The 22,652-nt window shown below is 38.0% G+C and overlaps 1 protein-coding gene across 1 annotated transcript; it reads left to right on the forward strand.

Moving 5' to 3' along the window:
* The first annotated feature begins 14,199 nt into the window (after positions 1 to 14,199).
* NEUROG3 (neurogenin 3) lies at positions 14,200 to 15,923 on the forward strand. Its single transcript, XM_077453838.1, has 2 exons — positions 14,200 to 14,429; positions 14,775 to 15,923. The coding sequence occupies exon 2, from the start codon at positions 14,776 to 14,778 to the stop codon at positions 15,445 to 15,447; it is 672 nt and encodes a 223-aa protein (XP_077309964.1). The 5' UTR covers positions 14,200 to 14,429; position 14,775; the 3' UTR covers positions 15,448 to 15,923.
* The last annotated feature ends 6,729 nt before the right edge of the window (positions 15,924 to 22,652 follow it).

Below are 22,652 nucleotides of genomic sequence, written 5' to 3' on the forward strand. Positions count from 1 at the left end.
TAAAATATAATAATCCTCTGCGCTACTATGTGGTATCTGTGATAGCAATAAATCCTAATTGGATACAAAGAATTGCTGCAAAACCTAGTGGGTTCACAACTACATGTGCATAAATGGATAAATAAATGATTTTGTGCTATTCCATCCTCTGTACATAAAAGCAATATAATGTATGAAAAATTTAGAATAACAATAGTGAAATCCAATAGTGACTGAAAATTAATAATTCCAAAATAATCTAATTGGAAAATTAAAAACAATAGTGAAATGAATGATGACAGTGATAAAGTCTAATGGTGACTGAAATCCAAATATACTCAATTTGATCAATGTGCAGTCCTTCAATATACAGTTCCAATAAAACCCTTATGCCCCATACACACGACTGGACTTTTCAACATCAAAAGTCTGACGGAATGATTCCGGCAGACTATTCGATCGTGTGTGGGCTGCAACGGACTTTTGATTCGCAAAAGTCTGACAGACTTTAGAAATGGAACATGCTTCAAATTTTTCCGCCAGAACTCTGCCGGACCCAGAAATCCGCTCGTGTGTGTGCTAGTCTGACGGACTAAAACCGACGCTAGGGCAGCTATTGGCTTCTGGCTATGAACTTCCTTATTCTAGTCCAGTCATACGTCATCACGTTCGAATCCGTCGGACTTTGGTGTGATTGTGTGTGGCCAAGTCCGTTCATTCGGAAAGTCCATCAGAACTCTGTCAGAACTCCGTCAGAACTCCGTCGAAAGTCTGCCGGACTTAAGTCCTGTCGTGTGTACGCGGCATTAGAAAGATTTCCAGAGAGTCTATGCACCGCCACCAACACCTCAGTGCCCACAGAACTCTCACCTCATATCCACAGAATATGAGCCTTGAATGGTAATAGGGGTAAGCTGTTCCTCCTGCTAGAATCTCCTCCACTAATCCTCACTCGGAAGATCCAGGCTCATGTATGGGGGTGAAGTAAACAGACAAGCCTCCAATAGTGCATTACCGTTTCCAAACCAATTTAGTAAAAGTATTTAAAACTGCTTACATGAAAGTACAATAAAAGAGCGCTCAAATGATAAAAACATCTGCATTTCCACTTCACACCCTACGCGTTACATCACCTCACGTGACTTCTTCAGGGCAACCTGATTGGCTATCTGCTTAGTCTATTTATATACCAGGAACAGAAAGTGTCTTGGACACCATGTTGAAGCTCATATATCTATCTATCTATCTATATATATATATATATATATATATATATATATATATATATATATATATATATACACATATATATATATATATATATATTTATATATATATAAAATGATGCGACGGTCATTTTCCCTATGGCTAATGTGATGGTTCTCAATATTAGAGGATTACAAAACAGGTATTGGCTATTTAACTGAAGTTCAAAAAAATGATACAGCAGCCATTTTCCTTGTGATTGGTATAATCGTTTCCAATAGTAAAGGATCAATTAGAAAAATGAATGGCTCTAGTGCTAAAGATGGTTAGAATAAATTAATAATATTTCAGTAGCTATTCTAATGACAGGGTAACTTTAATGAGTGAACATCATGTAAGAAATATGGACAATGAATAAATTACCTGAAATTGTAACCACTCGCCGACCGATGTCGGCATATATACGTCGGCAGAATGGCACGGCTGCCCATACATTACTTCAAAATTCCCACTGCGCAGGTGCCTGCCGTGAGCTCCGTGACCATGCCCACGGGACCCATGGACACGATCGCCGCGGGGATACCCGCGATCATGTCACAGGGCTCAAGAATGGGGAGATGCCGATGTAAACAGCAATCACCCCGTTCTGCCTACTGACAGGATACTGTCCACGTCACACAAGCCAATCCCCTAGTCAGTTAGAAACACTCCCCTAGGAAACACTTAACCCCTCCCCGCTCCCTGGTGGTTAACCTATTCACTGCCAGTAACATTTTTACAGTAATCAATGCAATTTCAAAGCATTGATCGCTGTATTAATGCCAATGGTCCCAAAAATGTGTCAAAATTGTCCGATGTGTCCGCCATAATGTTGCAGTCATGATAAAAATCGCTGATCACCGCCATTACTGCTAAAAAAAAATTAGATAATTAAAATGCCATAAAACTATCTCCTATTTTGTAGACACTATATCTTCTGCGCAAACCAATCAGTAAACGCTTATTGCGATTTTTTTTTGTTTACAAAAAATATGTGAAAGAATACAAATCGGCCTAAACTGATGAAACAACATTTTTTTATAGATTTTTTGGGGATATTTATTATAGCAAAAAGTTAAAAATAATGCGTTTTTTTTCAACATTTTTGCTTTTTTTTGTTTATAGTGCAAAAAGTAAAAACCAAAGGGTTGATCAAATACCACCAAAAGAACGCACTATTTGTGGGAAAAAAAGAACGCCAATTTTGTTTGGGAGCCACATCGCACAACCGCGTAATTGTCAGTTAAAGCCACGCAGTGCCGAATTGCAAAAAGTGCTCTGGTCAGGAAGGGGGTAAATCCTTCCCGGGGCTGAAGTGGTTAAGGAGCAAACCACAAAAATATTATATACCAATGTTAATATAAATGTTGATAGTCTAAAATAAATAATAAGTCTGCCTAGCACACCGGAAATGAGATTCGAGGCTTGCATTGTATAATATATCGAACTTTGACAGGAGGAATCTTAAATTGAAAATATTATTAAATAACTCCTTACCAATGACTGGGCATGTATCTCTGTTTGTATAGTATTTAATAATTGCTAATGAAGCAGTTAAGGTCAAATTTGACGTTCAAACCTTTTGGCGTAAGAGTTTTCATTGTGTATATACATTTGGATTCCTTATGACTTAAGAGCCTAATTTTGTGACTCCCTCTTCATGATTTGTTATACTTCTATATGTCCCAAAATTGTAAATGTACTGGATTTTTGTTGTGGACTAATGCAAAATACCTGGATACATTGTGCTTAGAAAATCCAATAATAATGTACTATACATGTTCCTTGATTCTAGTTTTTTATGCTCTTTTGGTTCTCCCTACATATTGCAAGAACATTCTAAAACATACACCACTCCCTCAGTATGGCAACAGATGAAGTCTTTGATTGGGTAAACACTTCCTGTACTGGTTACCTCAATCTCAGATGTTTGTACTTTGAAATTCCTTTGAGTGTTGACATGCGTAACAATATTTACATGGAAAAAAAAAGTTGCCATTAAAAAAGGTAACATGATTCTTAGGGGGTGGTTCAACCACATTTTTGACAACTAGATCTTTCAGCATTGTGGCCCGCTTGTAAATGAAAGTGGATTTGTCCGGTAGGATACTATGTAGCTGTTTGTCACCTCTTAATATGTGCCAGTGTTTGGTAATCAGTTTTTCCATTTGTTTATGTTGTGTGTTATAGTCCAAAATGAAAGCTGGGATTTCTGGTAACTGTTGTTGGGCCCCTTTGTCACCATAAATCAAGCTTTGCCTATCCATTTCTTTCACTGATTCTATTTGTTTTTGATTTGGATTTTTGAGTGTAACCTTTATCTATAAATCTGTTACCAATTAGTTGAGCCTGAGTCATGTAGTCTACATCTTCAGTACAATTGCGTTTAATCCTAATAATTTGTCCTTTTGGAATACTGTACAGCCAGGGTTTGAAATGGTATCTATCTATCAATAAATAGCTATTCCTGGCCACATCTTTGAAGTGCGTTTCTGTAAGAAGTTTATTTTCTTCTATTCTGATTTCCAGGTCTAGAAAATGAATCTGTTTTTCATCAATGTTAGAAAGTGAGTTGAATGTTTTTTGTTATTTTGATTTAAATTAGTTAGAAAAAAATACAATGAGGATTTGCTCCCATTCCAAATGATGTTAAAATTCTGTTCTGCACCTTGACATTCAGCTCAGTGCCAACAACCCCATCCCCCCCCCCCCCATATCTGGTTTTGCACTGCAGAGTTTTCTAGGAGTCAGTGATGGAGTCATGTTACCCACAAATCAGATTTGGTTATCTTGTCTCTGACTCTTCTAATGCGGTCCATCACTCCCTCTGCTTTATGCCAGTGACCCGATCCTGCAGTTATACACCCAAAGCAACAGCCTTTACTGTTAAAAATATACATTTTAAGAAAGCCATAGACCTTACGTCACCCTAACATTTCATATTCCTGATATGTGTATATTGTACCATGTACTTGTGTTAAAAAGTATCTTGTTCTCTTTGTATTACTTCCCTTGTGTGAAATCCCTGGTATTCTGGCCACTCTCCCTGCTTTCTTATTTCAAACTGACCACACTAGGCATGAGAGCACATCCACCCTAGTATAGTCAGTGTTCTGGCTGTGCTGGGAGAATAGCCTGGCTGTCCTCCAATGCACAGACTTGTGCTGACATGCCCCCTGCACAGCCAATTTACTGGAAAGATCAGTACAAGGTCCACAGTCTATGTCACCCAACACCAAAATTAAATGAGACACTAATGTGAGCGAACACATTTTCCCAAGTGCCTGTTTCTGCTGTCCCAGTTGAAGCATTAAGACACAGCTATCTATTGCTACAAGGCAGCAGTGTTATTCCCAGTGGCAACAGCATTCACAACCACAAATCACAATTCTGAACAATGTGTTCTTGACTCTTCCTTTTGAAATCTCCAGCTAAAGTAACCCAATACTGCAAGCTTGAAGCCAGAAGCCAACTACCTCTGCTGTTAAAAAACGTCATTCTCTTCTAAATTTGATTACTGTATTGTGTTTCTGCACTGGTGGTTTCTGCCCACTACTGATCATCTCCCCAAATCTGCAGCATTCTTGCCTACAGTAATCTTTCCGATGGTTAAAAATCAAAATTCTCAACATGCTGTTCTTTATTCTATTGCTGGGATATATTTTCCAAAACTCAGGGCTTTGCAACCCAGCACCTCTAAGTTGCTGTGAATACAGTTTCTTACTTCATACTCTTCTCCTCCCTATAGATATACTGTATTCCCAGGAGTGAGCTCAAGAACAGAAAAATTACCAGAGAATACTTAAATTATTATGGCTCTCTTGCTAATGTTCTGCTTCCCTACTAACGTGCTGAGATTTTGCACCCTAAATCACATGCTGATGTCTCTGACTCAGCTGCCAATATTCTACACTACCTATTGAGAATCAGCACCTCAATCACCCTACAGATAGTTTGCACCCACATCTACCCACTGTGACTGTACCCTATCATACTCTTTCTGTGATCCTGCACATCTATAGGCACCTTAAGTCTGAGGTTGTTTAGACTGGTAATTAGTCTGATACTTAGTCAACTGGTGCCTCAAATCTGATTACTCCTTGTAATGTCTTGGCCTGCCTTATTTTACCCACCTGCACAAGGACTACATTTCTGCTTGCCAACCCTGTATTACATTAGCCATAAAGACTCCACTTGATCCTCTATTCTTTGCATTCTCTTATGCCTATTTGTTGTTCCCAATAGGGATACCCCGAGGGGCACAACCTGGGAGTTTCATGCAGCCCAGCTCATCTTCATACCAAGGGCAATGGCCCAGGCCAGATACTCCATAAATTTGTGCAAAGCCTATTTATGTCACTGTCAGCTGGTTAATGCACACCCTATTTCTCTATCACTGGATACATCACTATAGTCCTATCATCACGTTTCAATGCTCTAGGAGTTTCTAAAATTCCCAAATAGAACCACCAGTCTTTACTGCCCACTATCATCTCATTTCACAACCAACCTCATTGTTAAGTGATATAACCTATTACAGTGGACTTGAACCAGAAAAGTGAAGATTTGCTTTGTTATAGAAAACATTTGTTACCATACACATGTTACCATTTGTCTTGTATTCTTCCTGATAAGTAGCAGTACACTTTCTGGTCGCATAGCTGTATATCTGTAGTGTAACGAGTAAGTCATTACTAGTCTCAGGAAATTTGGAGTGAGATTTGGTCATGTCATTACTGTGCTGCTCACCGTTGCTGGACAAAGGAAAATCCTATCTGTACCAAGATTGCTACCTCCACACAAAGACACTGGAGTTGATTTACTAAAGGGAAGTTGTACTCTACAAGGGAATTGTCCCCAGAGCTTTGTGAATGAGGTGAAGCTCTGCTGATGTCATCCAATCATGTGCATGAAAATATGCTGTTTTTTTAAAACAAAAAAAATCCTTGTATGCGACTGGGTTTTCTGTTCCAAGTGAAATTCTCTATATTCACTAACATCTGGGGAAAATTCTCTTGAAAAGTAAACAGCCTATTTGCCTTTAGTAAGTCAACCACACAGTGCAGAACAAGGCGTGATAAGTCAGTAATAAGGAAGAGATAAGTTGTAAGGAGACCAGAGGCAACATTGGGGACTAGTCCTTTTACCCTCTGTCTGTTTTATTTTTGGCACAGCTACCAGAGCTCAGTTCCTCTTTAATGTGTCTCTAAAGAGAAAAATAGATGAAGTACGAACTTCTAAATTTCTCCAGGAAGAATTTGGGAAATGTAACAAAAATAAACATGAAAGCCATAATTGGACACATGTATCGAAATCTTGTGCCCATGTACAGTATCTCACAAAAGTGAGTACACCCCTCACATTTTTGTAAATATCTATATATTATATCTTTTCATGTGACAACACTGAAGAAATTACACTTTGCTACAATGTAAAGTAGTGAGTGTAAAGCTTGTATAACAGTGTACATTTGCTGTAGCAAAGTATAATTACTTCAGTGTTGCCACATAAAAATATATCATAAAATATTTACAAAAATGTGAGGTGTGTTCTCACTTTTGTGAGCTACTGTATGTGCCCATCAGATAGACATGGAAGACATAAAGGGGTTGATTTACTAAAGGCAAAGTGCAGTTGCACTCTGTAAGTGCAGTTACTCCAGAGACCATCCAATCATGTGCAAGCAAAAATGCTCTGGAGCAACTGCACTTACAGAGTGCAACTGCACTTTGCAAAGTGCACAGTCTATTTGCCTTTAGTAAATTAACACACCTCACAGTTTTGTAACTATTTTATGATATCTTTTTATGTGGTAAAACTGAAGAAATTATACTTTGCTACAATGTAAAGTAGTGAGTGTACAGCTTGTATAACAGTGTAAATTTGCTGTCCCCCCAAAATAACTCAACACACAGCCATTAATGTCTAAATCGCTGGCAACAAAAGTGAGTACACCCCTAAGTGAAAATGTCCAATTTGAGTTATTTTGAGGGGGCAGCAAATTCACAAGCTGTACACTCGTTCCTTTAAATTGTAGTAAAGTGTTATTTCTTCAGTTTTGTCACATGAAAAGATATAATAGAATATTTACAAAAATGGGAGCTGTGTTTTGTGAGATACTGTACATGAGAACAAGATTTCTATGCATGTGTCCAATTATGGCTTTCATGTTTATTTTTGTTACATTTCCCAAATTCTTCCTGGAGAAATGTAGAAGTTCATACTCCATCTATTTTTCTCTTTAGAAAATCAACCCCAAAGCCACATGGAAGACATTCACAAGTCTTCTAGCCCAGGCTTTCACCACCCCAGGATGATGACACATGCATATCCAACAACACTATACAGTGCCTTGCGAAAGTATTCGGCCCCCTTGAACTTTTCAACCTTTTGCCACATTTCAGGCTTCAAACATAAAGATATAACATTTTAATTTTTTGTGAAGAATCACCAACAAGTGGGACACAATTGTGAAGTGGAACGAAATCTATTGGATATTTTAAACTTTTTTAGCAAATAAAAAACTGAAAAGTTGTGCGTGCAAAATTATTCGGCCCCTTTACTTTCAGTGCAGCAAACTCACTCCAGAAGTTCAGCGAGGATCTCTGAATGATTCAATGTTGTCCTAAATGACTGATGGTGATAAATAGAATCCACCTGTGTGTAATCAAGTCTCTGTATAAATGCACCTGCACTGTGATAGTCTCAGAGTTCTGTTGAAAGCGCAGAGAGCATCATGAAGACCAAGGAACACACCAGGCAGGTCCGTAATACTGTTGTGGAGAAGTTTAAAGCTGGATTTGGATACAAAAAGATTTCCCAAGCTTTAAACATCCCAAGGAGCACTGTGCAAGCGATCATTTTGAAATGGAAGGAGTATCAGACCACTGCAAATCTACCAAGACCTGGCCGTCCCTCTAAACTTTCAGCTCAGACAAGGAGAAGACTGATCAGAGATGCAGCCAAGAGGCCCATGATCACTCTGGATGAACTGCAGAGAACTACAGCTGAGGTGGGAGAGTCTGTCCATAGGACAACAATCAGTCGTACACTGCAAAAATCTGGCCTTTATGGAAGAGTGGCAAGAAGAAAGCCATTTCTCAAAGATATCCATAAAAAGTCTTGTCTAAAGTTTGTCACAAGCCACCTGGGAGACACATTAAACATGTGGAAGAAGGTGCTCTGGTCAGATGAAACCAAAATCTAACTTTTTGCCCACAATGCAAAACGATATGTTTGGCGTAAAAGCAACACAGCTCATCACCCTCAACACACCATCCACACTGTCAAACATGGTGGTGGCAGCATCATGGTTTGGGCCTGCTTTTCTTCAGCAGGGACAGGGAAGATGGTTAAAATTGAGGGGAAGATGGATGCAGCCAAATACAGGACCATTCTGGATGAAAACCTGTTGGAGTCTGCAAAAGACCTGAAACTGGGACGGAGATTTATCTTCCAACAAGACAATGTTCCCAAACATACAGCAAAATCTACAAAGGAATGGTTCACAAATAAACATTTCCAGGTGGTAGAATGGCCAAGTCAAAGTCCAGACCTGAATCCAATCGAGAATCTGTGGAAAGAGCTGAAAACTGCTGTTCACAAATGCTCTCCATCCAACCTCACTGAGCTCGAGCTGTTTTGCAAGGAAGAATGGGCAAGAATTTCAGTCTCTCGATGTGCAAAACTGATAGAGACATACCCCAAGCGACTTGCAGCTGTAATCGCAGCAAAAGGTGTCTCTTCAAAGTATTAACGCAAGGGGGCCGAATAATTTTGCACGCCCCCACTTTTTATTTTTTTATTAGTTAAAAAAGTTTCAAAAATCCAATAGATTTCGTTCCACTTCACAATTGTGTCCCACTTGTTGGTGATTCTTCACAAAAAATAAAAATTATATATCTTTATGTTTGAAGCCTGAAATGTGGCAAAAGGTTGAAAAGTTCAAGGGGGCCAAATACTTTCGCAAGGCACTGTATTCCATTGAAACTCTGGATACAGTTTTGAAGACTCTCCAGTATAAATTGATCATCACCGAAAAGTGTTTAAAGCGTAACTCCACTTTTGTTGAGTAAAACACATTCCCCTCTGGGTGATCTATGTACATTGCAAGGATTATAACAAACGTTTGTTGCGGATACCTACCTTTTGTTATTCTGAAGAAATCCCTCTGTGTTTTTCTGTGCCTCTGTTCTGAGTGGGTCTAATGGGAGTGGTTTCATAAGCACTTACGGACCACCTGCAGTCGTTTTACGTAGGTATTTTGAAGGGGAATATTGTTATGGCAACAGCTAGCTGCCATAACCCCGGTATCCTCTTCTTCAGTGGGTGGTCCGTTTTCAGATAAAAGTGGTCTCTGCAGCGGATTCCCCGCAAAATCACTTTTATTGGGGACAGGAGAAGGGCCCCCCTTCCGCCGTGCTCCGGTGCCCTCCGCCCTCTGCTTTTTTTCTATTACAAGGGATTTTTACATTAAATACAATTAAAATAAGAAGAAGAATAAAAGTGACAGATTTTTTTTTTTAAAGAACAGTGTAAAAATAAAAATAAAAATCAGAAGCGAACGCATACACGAGTAGCACCCGCATATGAAAACGATGTGTAGCCTCCCTGGCGGTATGATTCAGTCTGGATTTAGGTGCTGAAAGCGGTACAATTATTTTGCATGGAAATTTGGCGTTTTATTTTGTAGTCCTGTAATTCTTAGGAATAACTCTCTTAAATCTCTTCAAACCAAAGTCTAGCGGACATCCCGGGTATGATAAAGTTTATAATATAATAAAGAATAATAAAAATTATTCAATAATGTAATCAAATCCTTAAACACTGAAAAAGGGACACTTTTTGGTTGCTATGGACAATCTCCAAATTTCAGGCGGAAAAAACAGTATTTATAATATAAAAGTGCATGCAGGGCACTGCACAGACCACTAGAGACAAAGGGGGGGTGTAATTTTTAATACAGTACTGTAATCTGTAAGATTACAGTGCTGTGTGTTTTGTGTCTTTTTACTTTTTTGAATTTGCCACCGTTCTCCGCTCACCGGGCGCCGTAACGTCGCAGGGAACGGAGCTCGCCGGCATTCGGCACAGTGAATCGAGCGGAGGAAAGCTCAATCACACAGCGTGGGGGACATCGCTGGATCCAGGGGACAAGGTAAGTAACTCTCCCTGTGTCCTCCCCTGCATCCAGCGATGCGATCCCGAGTCTGGCTCGGGGTTACCGCTCCTATCAGTAAATTCCTAACTCGAGCCAGACTCGGGATTACCGCTAGGGGGGTTAAACCACACATCCTCAGTAAATCAAAACATGCAACCTGTAGAATTTTTTAAATGTTGCCTATGGAGATTTTTAAGAGTAAAAGTTCGTCATCATTCCACGAGCAGGCGTAATTTTGAAACGTGATATGTTGGGTATCAATTAATTATCTTTCACAATATAAAAAAAATTGGGCTAACTTTACTGTTGTCTTATTTTTTTATTCAAAAGAGTGTATTATTTCCAAAAAAAGTGCGCTTGTAAGACCGCTGCGCAAATAAGGTGTGACAGAAAGTATTGCAACGACCTCCATTTTATTCTAGGGTGTTAGAAAAATATGTATATAATGTTTGGGGATTGTAAGTAATTTTCTAGCAAGAAAAATGTTTTTAACTTGTAAACACCAAATCTCATAAAGAGGCTCAGTCCTTACGTAGTTAACTGTCAGGTGTGCAGCTGGAGAGCACTAATGAGGAAATCTACTGGGCTTGCATCCCTTTAGACGTGTTCCTATTGAAATGCCTGAAATCTGACTTGCGTCAGTATACACTCTGTGTACAGAACAACTCCAAGTAGCCATATTGCAATGTATTCTCAGAAAATTACAGTTGCTGCATATTGAAAAGGAAAGGTAATTTTTAATAACATTCAATTACAATATGATTAGTGTCGCAATTATATGCACTATATTATTTTTTCTTTATTTGCTATTTTTTTTCGCCACAAATGTGGAGTGCCAGTTCACACCACATGCAGTTCCAGTGGGTTCCAGTTCCAGAAAAAAAGTAGAACATGCTGCATTTTTCCTGCACTGGACTGTACTGGAACGCTGTAAAAAGCATCAGAAACACACTGGAACGCACCTAAATGCACTGCAATGCACATGTCCTTATTTAAGGTTAAGAAAAAAAGAAGGGAAAAAATGCACTGGACTGCACCAAAATTGCATCAAAAATGCACTGGAACGCATCAAAAATGCTCATGCTGAAAAGCATCTGGAACCCATGTGGACTGCATTTTTATGGTGTGAACTGGCCCCTAATGCTTGTTGCAAATATCAATGCTGTCACATTTAGGGCAATTTCACAGCACATGCAGTCCAGTGCGTTTTTGTTCTGTATCAAAAACGCATATGAAGTAGGTTATATGGTTTCCAATAGCATAGTTCACACCAGTGCAGGCAGTTCCAGAAAAAAAGTAGAACATGCTGTATTTTTCCTGCACTGGACTGTACTGGATTGCAGTAAAATGCATCAAAAACACACTGAAACACACTGGAACCCATCAAAAACGCACTGGAACCTAGTATAGTAAAAAAAATAATAATAATAATAAAAAACAGGAAAAAATAAGAAAAAATAACCCCTAAAATGCATCTGGAAAAGCATCAAAAGTGCTCTAAAAACACCGGAACGCATCAAAAACATGCATGCAGAAACGCATCCGGGACGGATCTAGAGTGTGTTTTTGGGGTGTGAACTAGCCTTAAATATGTAGAGAAAGTATATAAATTGTTGTGTTTCCCTGTCCCCCTTCCCACAAAGGAAAAGAACAACATTTCATGTAATTAACACAATATGGTTGATTTACCGTACTAAAATTAAAGAGTGCAAAATCTGGTGCAGTTCTTCATAGAAACCAATCAGCTTCCAGATTTTTGTCAATGCTTCATTTAACAAGCTGAAGTTAGAAGGTGATTGGCTATCACAGCTGCACCAGATTTTACACTCTCCCTTTTTAGTAAATCAACCTCACTATCTTTTTTTCTTTAAACTGACAGTTTTCTCACTGTTATCTTTCCATATACTTGTATACAGTTTGTATAAAATGAATGCGGTTGTTGAGCTGAGTGCAGATATGAATGTTATATTTTCCTGTGCTTTAATAAAAGCTTATAAAAATGTGTCTGTATATAAAAAAAATTGGTTCTAATACAACATGGCAGTGACAATTGTGCTGAAATTTATTACCATGTTCTCACGGACTCTCAGAGCACATTTTATATGCTGTAAACATAAAAAAATAATCCTTTTCTATAATTGCAATTTTTACCGTAGTTTTTGGGCAGAAATAGTTAAAATCATGAACATCAAAGAAATGTTTGGCCTGTCTCCATCCTCTGGTTTGTTTACCTGCAATGGTCTATCACTGAGTCAGGCTGAATGTTATTCATGAGGACCCAGCCTGACACCAAGCCCGCCTCCACGTATCCTGTCTGCACAATAAGAGCAGGTGGCAGTCATGGCTTCGTTAGCCAGCACATGTAAGAAACTCCAGGACACATACAGGCCAAGTACTTCTGATACTCTTCAAACAGGTACAGTTTTAAATCATTACTAATTTCATAAATATAACTTAACTATTATATATGGCTTTGGGCAAGTTTTAAAAAAAGTGACTTGAAATCAAACATTTTCACCTTCATTTTTTAACAAGGCTCTCCCACTTTGATATATGGGTGTTGATTTAGTAAAGGCAAATAGACTGTGCAGTTGCACTCTGAAAAAGCAGTTGCTCCAAAGCATAGTAAATGAGCAGAAGCTCCGCTGACTTCCATCATCCAATCATGTGCTGCAGACTTCCATCATCCTTGCAGGTGATTAGGTATTCTTTGCAAAGTGGAGCTTTACCTCATTTACTAAGCTCTGGAGCAACTGCCCTTGCAGAATGCAGCCGCACTTTGCAAAGTGCAGTCTATTTGCCTTTAGTAAATTAACCCCGTTTTTCTGTAATTGATATGGCCCGATGTATTTGTGGACATTGGGAACTTTGGAATTTAAGCATGTCCCTTCCAGGATCTCTCTCTCTCTTTCATCCAAAAAAGAGCAAGAAAATATATTGAAAATTTTTAAAAGAAAAACTGGTTTTGTGCAGCAGCCCACCCTAAAATGCATGTAAAATACGCAATGCATACTATTTACATTCAGTAGCATTGATTACTGTCTAAAGCAGATTTGCTATAAACTGCCATCAAACTTAAAACCATATTAAACCACAGTACTGTATATGCTAATATACTGCATGTGGCATATGTATTTTATTTTACATATGTTTTATGATCATCTACCTTAGACTGTAAGCTCCTTGAGGGCAGGGACTGATGTGAATGTACCATATATACGGTATGTAAAGCGCTGCGTAAATTGATGGCGCTACATGAGTACCTGTAATAAATGAATAAATAAATAAATCTGCAGTTGTCCTGTGACAGTGCACAACAAAATATTTAAAATATGCATTTGCCATACAAGAAGTGCACAGCTGAATATTTGTACTAAGATAAAGCACAACCTTGCTGCGCAAAGTGCAGCAAATCATAGGAACCAATATTTACTATTTAGAACAGATCAGTTTAGGTAGATTGCTGTGTGGATGCTATATGTTACTGCACATTGCAATTTGGCGTTAATCTAAACTCCAAATTTAGGGAGGAAAAAAAAGAAAGTGATATATCACTTTATTTTCTTTGCAGTAGCTCTTTTTCACAGAGAGCGAGGTTAAAGGGCTAATGCACTAGCTACATACAAGTGCATATTAAGTTAAAGCTTATTTATGGATGGAGGCAGGGGTCAGCACTTTTGTTGGGATTCCAGCTGTGTCAGGCAGTTGGGAGGCACCCATGTCTCTTTTGACTGTGATTGGCCATTTCCCAGGTTGTAATAAGCCAGGCACACTCCAAGCAAGACTGATAAGATAAAGTGTGCCGGGAGGGGGCACACTCTTTGTATTGATCAGCATTGTCTATAGTTGCTATATATAAGGCTGTGAGGCAGTCGTGTGCCTGTTGCACATCTTCTACACACCTTAGCTCTCTTTAGAAGCAACTGTTTACTGGAGCCACAGAAGACCAGGACAGGGAAGGCTTCATTTCTGCTGCTGTCTGCACCTTTTCTTCTATCCTGTTTATCCCACAGCCTTCTCGGAAATCCACAGACTGGCAGTATAGGTAGGTAATGCATAGTTATAGACTTTTATTTATTTTTTTAAATACAAATATATATATATATATTTTTTTTTTTTCTGTACTACATTTTGGCACATAGCGGAACTGATAAACAAAAAATTGCTATTTTTTTTTCATATGGTTATACAAACAGCAATGGTGATATGGAAGTGTGATAACACATTTATGTCAGATCTCAGAGTATTGAATTGATAGTGATGCAATACAAATTCTTACTGGTTGCTGTGGGATACAACACTTTTCATTGCCTTTTATCTGGCACTTCAGTAAAAAAAAAAATATCTTAATGTTTTGATTAAAATAGTTCCTTTTTTTTTTAATTTACAGGATGTCTCCTAAAACTGACAGCATCCAACGTAGAAGTGAAAGAGAGCTTTACTATGATGTCTCTGAGGGCGAGAACCCTTCCTGTTCCTTGCCATGTTCTCCTGCCCCTTCAGCTACCAGTGAAGGATGCCCACTGGGAGAAGGTTTTTCCTTTGTTAATTCCAGGGAGCCCCCCCACAAAAAGCAAAAAGGGAAAAGAACCAGATTCCAGGCCAAGAGTGATCTGACAGTTATCAAACAGAAGAAGAATCGCAGAATCAAAGCTAATGACAGAGAAAGAAACCGCATGCACAATCTAAACTCAGCCTTGGATGCGCTGAGGAATGTTTTGCCAGCCTTCCCTGATGATGCCAAGCTGACCAAGATTGAAACGCTGAGATTTGCTTATAATTATATCTGGGCTTTATCTGAGACTCTACGCATTCCTGATCATGGCATCTTTAACCTAGCACACCAGGACATGAGAGAAACATTAGACAAGTTACCCAAATCTTGCTTTATGGTGGACCTGACAAGCCCTAGCAGCAACTGCAGTTCCTCCAGTGACTGGGAGTCTCTCTATTCCCCATTGTCTCAGAGTGACATTCACAGTTCCACACACTTCATGGATGATTTTATCTCCCAGCCTCTGCCTTGTGCAAGACACTCTGCTTCCTTTTCAGAGTTTTTATAATGAGTGTCACTGTCCCTCCTTTTTCCCCTTCCACTCTTCTCATTTTACAGCCCAGAGCAGAGATCAGTGAACTGGGCTCACTCTGCAATATCACGTGCTTTATACCTTTGTGTAATAGTCAACAAGACACGTTTTTATGCCTTTTCACTGTAATTCTTTATTTCCTATATGTTGTCCTTTAAATCTTATCCTCTCTTGACGTAAGTTAAACAGATAAGATGATTTCTTGCACTTTTTCTATAACTCCACATAAATGACAATTTAGCTCTTATAATTAAAACACTTATTTTCTTAATTATTGTAAAAATGTAATATTGATAATAGTAGGCTCTGCAATAGGCTGTTTTTCAAGCTACCCACCGTGTTTTAAATTATATATGTTTTTCTAATCTGTGTATTTATTGATTGCATTGATTCGTCCAAATATATAAATATTGTAAAGACATTTTTTACATGAAGTTGAATTACTGTAAAGAACTGTATGATTGCAATAAACTATTCTTAAAATATTTTGCATTAAATGTTTCATTGCATGTGCATGCATATTGGTTGTGTGTGGTGTGCGTGTGTGTGTGGGCATACATGCTTCTACACTGAATATATGAATACTCTATCACAACAAGAACATTTCTCATTTTAAAATTCCATTGAACTTGATAGTCTGTTAAATCTGTGTTTGTATATAAGTCTATCTTTAAATATGTTCCTCTATAAAAATAAAAATTAATTATGTTTTTAAATTAAGGTAATCTAAGTATGATCTAGGTTGGTAAGTCAGAAGCAAAAAAAAAAAAATATTCTCTCTGCTCTCTACATGGAGATTGCATATCTTCCCTATTTTATTGGTTTTATCTGGCCTGAATGGAAACTGTCATGTTAATTTTTACCTGTGGAAAATGTGTCCCATTACATTTATGCATTCTTATGGTGTGGATATTATACATGCATACATCTAATGCACCCAAGACTGAAGTGAGTAATCAACTAATTGTAAAGAAAGAATGATTGTAAATAATAGTGTTATAGCTGATTTTATACATCTTTATAGGCATATAAAATAATGAGTCTGGTTATATTAAAAAGTCACTGTCTAGGCAATGATCTAAAGGAAATGTGTTGCTAACATTTTAAAGTGAGTTAATAATTCATTTATAGTTATTAAACAAATATAAATTTTTTAGGTGCCAGCTGAATAGATACAAAAAGAAATAGCATATTCCAATAATTAAAACCCAGATGGAGAAAGGAAGTAAACAATCAAAGACTTTTACTTCTGAAGATATAATCTGGTGCAATAAGATTAATGGTTTCTTGGTAGCTGGCTGATAGTTTCCTGTTCTTCTGTGCCATGGGTATGTACTCAGCTATGCACCTGGCAAGCCCTACAACACTGACTCACCTCACAAACAGAGCTATGAATGATGGATACTACAGGAGTCAAGCACATTACCTATTACTGACACGTGGGATAAAATATATAAAATAAGACACAAGGGTGAATTCACTAAGAGTTAAATAACAGCAAATAAAATGCGGTAAAATACTGCATGAGGTAAATCAGTTGTGAAAGTTCAATTCACTAAGAATTTTGTTTTAAATAATGAATGCGGTATTTTTCGGATAATTTGGTAACTACCGCATTTTCTCATGCAGTAATTTATCGCAGATGATGGTGGTTAAGGGTTGTATAAGGTAATTTCCTGTGGAATCATAGCAGAATTATAGCAGCTGTCACTTTAGTGACTTACCCGGCACAGTACAATACCTTTTAGATACTCATTTCTTTGTACAGATAGTGGCCAGGGAGCATATAGCATGGAAGACCACCAGGTATTTATTTAGCTTAGAGTCCTATGATGACAGTTCAAGCAACATTCACATTCTCACTCCAACAGGAAATAAGGCACTGGTTACCGCCACCAAAAGGGTGGTGTTAAATATCACCCTTTTTTTTAGTTCCCGATTTGTTTGGGAATTGGACTTAACAGATTACCACACAAATTTTTGTGATATTTACCAACAAAATGTATTTTCTCATTTGCTGCAAAATCTGTATTTATTTTGTGAATTGAACTTAACTTACCGCATGCAATAATTTATGCAAATGAGTTATCGCATGTAGTAAAGCTTAGTGAATTGACCTCATAGATGTTCTACGCAATGTCCATTTTCTGTTGCAATATTATGCAAACATTTGTAAGATGAGTTACAGTTTTATGCTCTACTGTATGAGAACTCAGACTTAATCCAAGCTGTCATTACTAACAGTTTTTTATTGCACATTTCCCTTCTGGTATATTTTACTTATCCTTCTATTATATATGTCTGTGATTCTATGATATATTTTTTTTTTATTTATGATCAAAATTATACCACCCTACTTACTTTTTCTCCTGTCTGTCATACAGCTTGATTTCTTCTCTTTTTACAACTTGACTGTCAAGATTGTGCCCCATCAATGGTGTGACACATAAAGTCAGGTCCACAGAAGGTTTTTCTATTGAGAAGCTCAGTCTTTATTGAGAGAATCGACACAGAAACACACACTCTATCTACATTTTAACTATCATTATATAGGGTAATATTTTTTTTATAAAGCATCCATTTTATTAACAAAGTCATAGGTAAATAAAACACGGGTTACAGTGCAACACACACACACACATATATATATATATATATATATATATATATATATATATATATATATATATATATATATATATATATATATATATATATATATATACATGATTCCTTGGTATTAAGTGTGTGAAAGCAGTCAGGACCAAAACTTATAAACTTGACTTATATGACAAGTTACAGCAGCAAAGAAGTAATAAACTCTGCTGTTTATAAGAAACCTAAGCCCAAACCTAGGGTTTCAATGCTTGTGTGAATGCAGATAAACCTTTCACAGAATCAATTTGTAGTAGTTAGATTTATCTGGTCTCCTTTTCACTGCAGCTTCCAAAGAGAAGCATTCTCTCACTGCCCCCATTGCAATGTGTCTTCATGACAAAGAGATGCTTATGGGCCAAATGGTTATTGTCATGCTAATAATTGTCAGCTGAATTCAGTTAACAGAAAAAAAAGGGTGCTGTAGAGGCAATTTGTAAAACAAAAGGAATTTGGCTCTTCAACACACTGTGGTCAACATATCCACACAAACAGATCAAATGTGCGCTTTCAAGGACTATTTTGCCATCCTTTATCAACCAATGTTATTGTTTCAACCAACGGATATGTCACAAATTTTTGATGATTATGTGACTATGATGATGGTTACAGTATCTATCAGATTTTTCAAGGTGGGTCTCCAAAGAAATGCCTTCCATGAATGAAAACACAATCTCATATGTGGTAAATAGCAAATAGTTCAGCACAGTTTGTTTTAGCTTTTAGCAATAGGTGAGATTTGGGTGACCACACACACACTAATTTCATATTGTAATATTTACTTGAAAATTAGACAGGAGCTAGTAACATACTTAGCATGCTAAGTGAACATAGCCTTGCAGTTAAAGTCTCTTCCACTGGCACAGGATAGGTTAAAACATTGATATGTTAAGAACACAGTGAAGTTCCTAAATCGGCAATACATGATTGACATTTGGGTGGTTCAGCAGGGACTGGCCCAATTTCGATCTATGTATGGGCGAGTGGCGGCTGGAGTTTTTTGGGGGGGGGGGGGGTAACGAACACCCACCCCTCCCTTCCCCTGGTGGCTGGCGGCACCTCAAACCCCTCAGCACCCGCCCACTTACTGTCCTAACCCATCTAGGTGGTATCGGCCAGCAGGCATTGGCAGCGGCATTAGGCGTTGGCAGTGGGATCGGTCATCGGGCAGCGAGCATCTCCTCCATTCCTTCATCTCGGCAGCTGTGCATCTCCTCTCCTCTTCCTAGGCATCCAATACGATCATATGTCCTTTCAGCCAATCGGGTGCACCCTTAATGGACGGGCTGCCCCTGGTATGGTCAGGCTGATTGTACTAGCCTATCGGATTTTTCTACATACGATTACTGCCAGCGGTTATAGCTGACCTGTATTGCTCCCTGTGCCCCCCACTGGCAGAATACAATAGCGCAGCAGGAGGCATTTCCCTATCAACACTAACTGTGTTGATGGGGGAATCGAGCAATTGTCTTTCATTCCACCCATGGTGCAAGAAAAGAAAATTGTATTATCTATAGCCTGCCTAAAATAGAAATTATTATTTGAATGCTTAAAATGTGTATATATCAAAACATTTTCTAAAATTTGGAAAGTGTATGGATGCATTAGTGTTTTTGCATCAAGCTTTTACCCTCTCAATTTGTCCTGGTGACATTTACCACTGAAACAGAATGTGACAAAAAAAAAGAACAGTGTACAGTTTTAACCAGACACCTGTTCCAGTTAGGCTGGCCATACACGGTTCGAATACTGGTTTAGCAGGAAATCGAACCATTAATGGGAAGGCTGAATGTACCAAGTTGATCGTTCAATCAACTTGGGTAAAACCAGCCTGCCAGATTCTCTTGCGATTACTGGTAGCGGCTGCTAAAGCCAATAAAGGTAATTACTGTCTTCTCCACCCTGCCGGGAGAAAGCAATGGCCCGGCAGGTGGGAATCCTACATCAACACCGTCTGTTGGTGCAGGAAAGAAATTTGCACTGTCTATGAGCTGCCTTAAGCTCACTGCAACATGAATGAACACTCTCCTTTAGAGCTACCAATAATTATGCAGTGTCAGACTGGGTACAAAGTGGTTGGAAAATTTTGGTAGGTTTTGTTAAAACTAAAGTTACCTTATTTATCAGCATATAACATGCACTTTCCTCCCCTTAAAATAGGGGGAAAATCACGGGTACATGTACCTCGGATGGGAAGGAGGGGGACGAGCGTCGCCGAGCACTGCTGGAATTCACAGAGACGCCATCTCCTGTATAATTGGCTCTCACTTGGCTCTGATGTCACACACACGGTCCTCCCTCTGCCACCGGCATTGGACCAGTGTTCTGCCAATCACAGGAGCTGGTCCAATGCCAATGGTGGAGGCGGGACTGTGTATGTGACTGCCAACCGAGAGCCGAGTAAACAGTAGATGACGGCTTGGTGATTTCCTGCACGAGAGATGGTGAGGTTGCAGGTAGGCATCAGGCTGCATTGGGGCACAGATCAGGGTACATTGAGGCTGAAGATGGGCACATATCAGGCTGCATTGAGGCTGCAGATGGGCACAGATCAGACTGCATTGAGGCTGCAGATGGGCACTAATCAGGCTGCATTGATGGGCACTGGCCATTATTTTGCTTCAAAGTGGTTTATTTTGAAAAATCCAATTTTAAATTGAAGGTGTGTTTTTTATGCCTGAGCGTGTTATATGCTGATAAATACTGTAATTGTGTGGTCAGATTGTAACTTCTATAATGAGCTTTAGGTTTTCTACAGAACTGTTAAAAGACCATCTATATGAAAGACTATTTCTTTCAACCAGTCAGATTAATGGAGTTTTCCAAAGAGAAAGAGAGATTAAAGTACAATAATTGTACAGCACTACTAATATAATTTCTATGTAATGAGCAAATATTAATGCCACAATTTACATAAAGTATACTGTATATGCACACTTAAACACTAAATGTAAAAAATCCACCTTATTTTAAATAATCCAGTAATTATTTGTAGCTGTGTCTTACAAAAACATATATGGTTACCCTTTGTATTCTGAGAATATAAAGCAGACAAGAACAAAAGTATCATGTGCCTGGTGCACTAGAAGGATGACAAACCAATGTCAAATTCTTCTGCTGAATTAGTGTAGTCCCAGAAACTTTAAGAAATCAGCTTCTAACTACTGTTTGCTCAATTAAGCTTTGACAAAAAAATCCTGGAAGATAATTGGTTTCTTTGCAGAGCTGCACAAGATTTTGCACTATCCAGCATTAGTAGTTCAACCCCATTGGGTCACAGGTATTATAAGATCTTATATTGTACAGTTGTTCTTATTCAAAAATACTATTATGTATTTAACCGTTTGCAGAGATCTGTCCCATCTGAGGATAAATAATAGAGGTTCTTTCCCTGCTAGGAAAGGAATCAAATCCATCACTTCTCTTAGTAAAAGCACCACTCACAGTACAACTAAACACTGGTTAGGTATACATTTAACCGTTTGATCACCCTAGATGTTTAACCCCTATCCCAGACCGTGTCATTAGTAAAATGACAGTGCATATTTTTGGCATTGATCACTGTATTAGTGGCCTTGGTTTCCAAAAAGTGTTAGTGTCCGATTATCTGCCATAGTATCACAGTCCCACTATAAGTTGCTGATCACCGCCATTACTAGTTAAAAAAAAGAAATACTAATTCCAGTACATATACCATAGTTTGTAGATGCTATAACTTTTGCACAAACCAATTAATATACGCTTATTGGGATTTTTTTTACCAAAAATATGTAGCAGAATGCATATTGGCCTAAATTTATGACGGAATTAGATTTTTTAAAACATTTTTTATTGGATATGCTTTATAGCAGAAAGTAAAAAAATATATATTTTTTTTCAATTGTTTTTTTTTTGTTTTGTTTTTTTACAGCGCAAAAAAAAAAAAAAAATCAGTGGTGATCAAATAATGGGGAAAAAGCGACATCCATTTGATTTATGTACAGAGTTGCATGACCGTGCAATTTTCAGTTAAAATAACTCAGTGCTGTTTCGCAAAAAATTGCCTGGTCATGAAGGGGGTAAATCTTTTGAAGGTCAAGTAGTTAAAAAGGCACACACATACACACTTTTTAAAATATATTTTCCAGCAGAATTTCTGCTACTTATTTCCAAATGTATATTAGGAACAAGGTCCATTGAGGGTATTGGAGGGTATAATATTACTTTGGGCACCCTAATTTACAATATGCAATACAATACAGTACACATATTTTATTTTCAACTGCCAGTTCGAATTATATGTGTGAAGTATACAATAAAATTGGTTATTTTGAATCCTATTTTTTTTATCTTAATTGTATTTTTACATTTAACAATAAAGACCTGGGGGAGGTAAAGGATTTAATACAAGCTCTTAGTCTGAAATAGGAAGCCCCCCTCTCTTTATTAGAGATAAAATGCCTTTAATTGGCTTGCAGTTGAATAGAAAAGTTCAACTGGAGGGTATAAAAAGTAACAGATTGGCCCAGTATTTTTATAAGGCTCTG

This window comes from Lithobates pipiens, unplaced genomic scaffold (genome assembly GCF_037356315.1).
Source record: "Lithobates pipiens isolate NorthernLeopardFrog02 unplaced genomic scaffold, aLitPip1_a1.2 Scaffold_25, whole genome shotgun sequence".
Classification (NCBI taxonomy): Eukaryota; Metazoa; Chordata; class Amphibia; order Anura; family Ranidae; genus Lithobates; species Lithobates pipiens.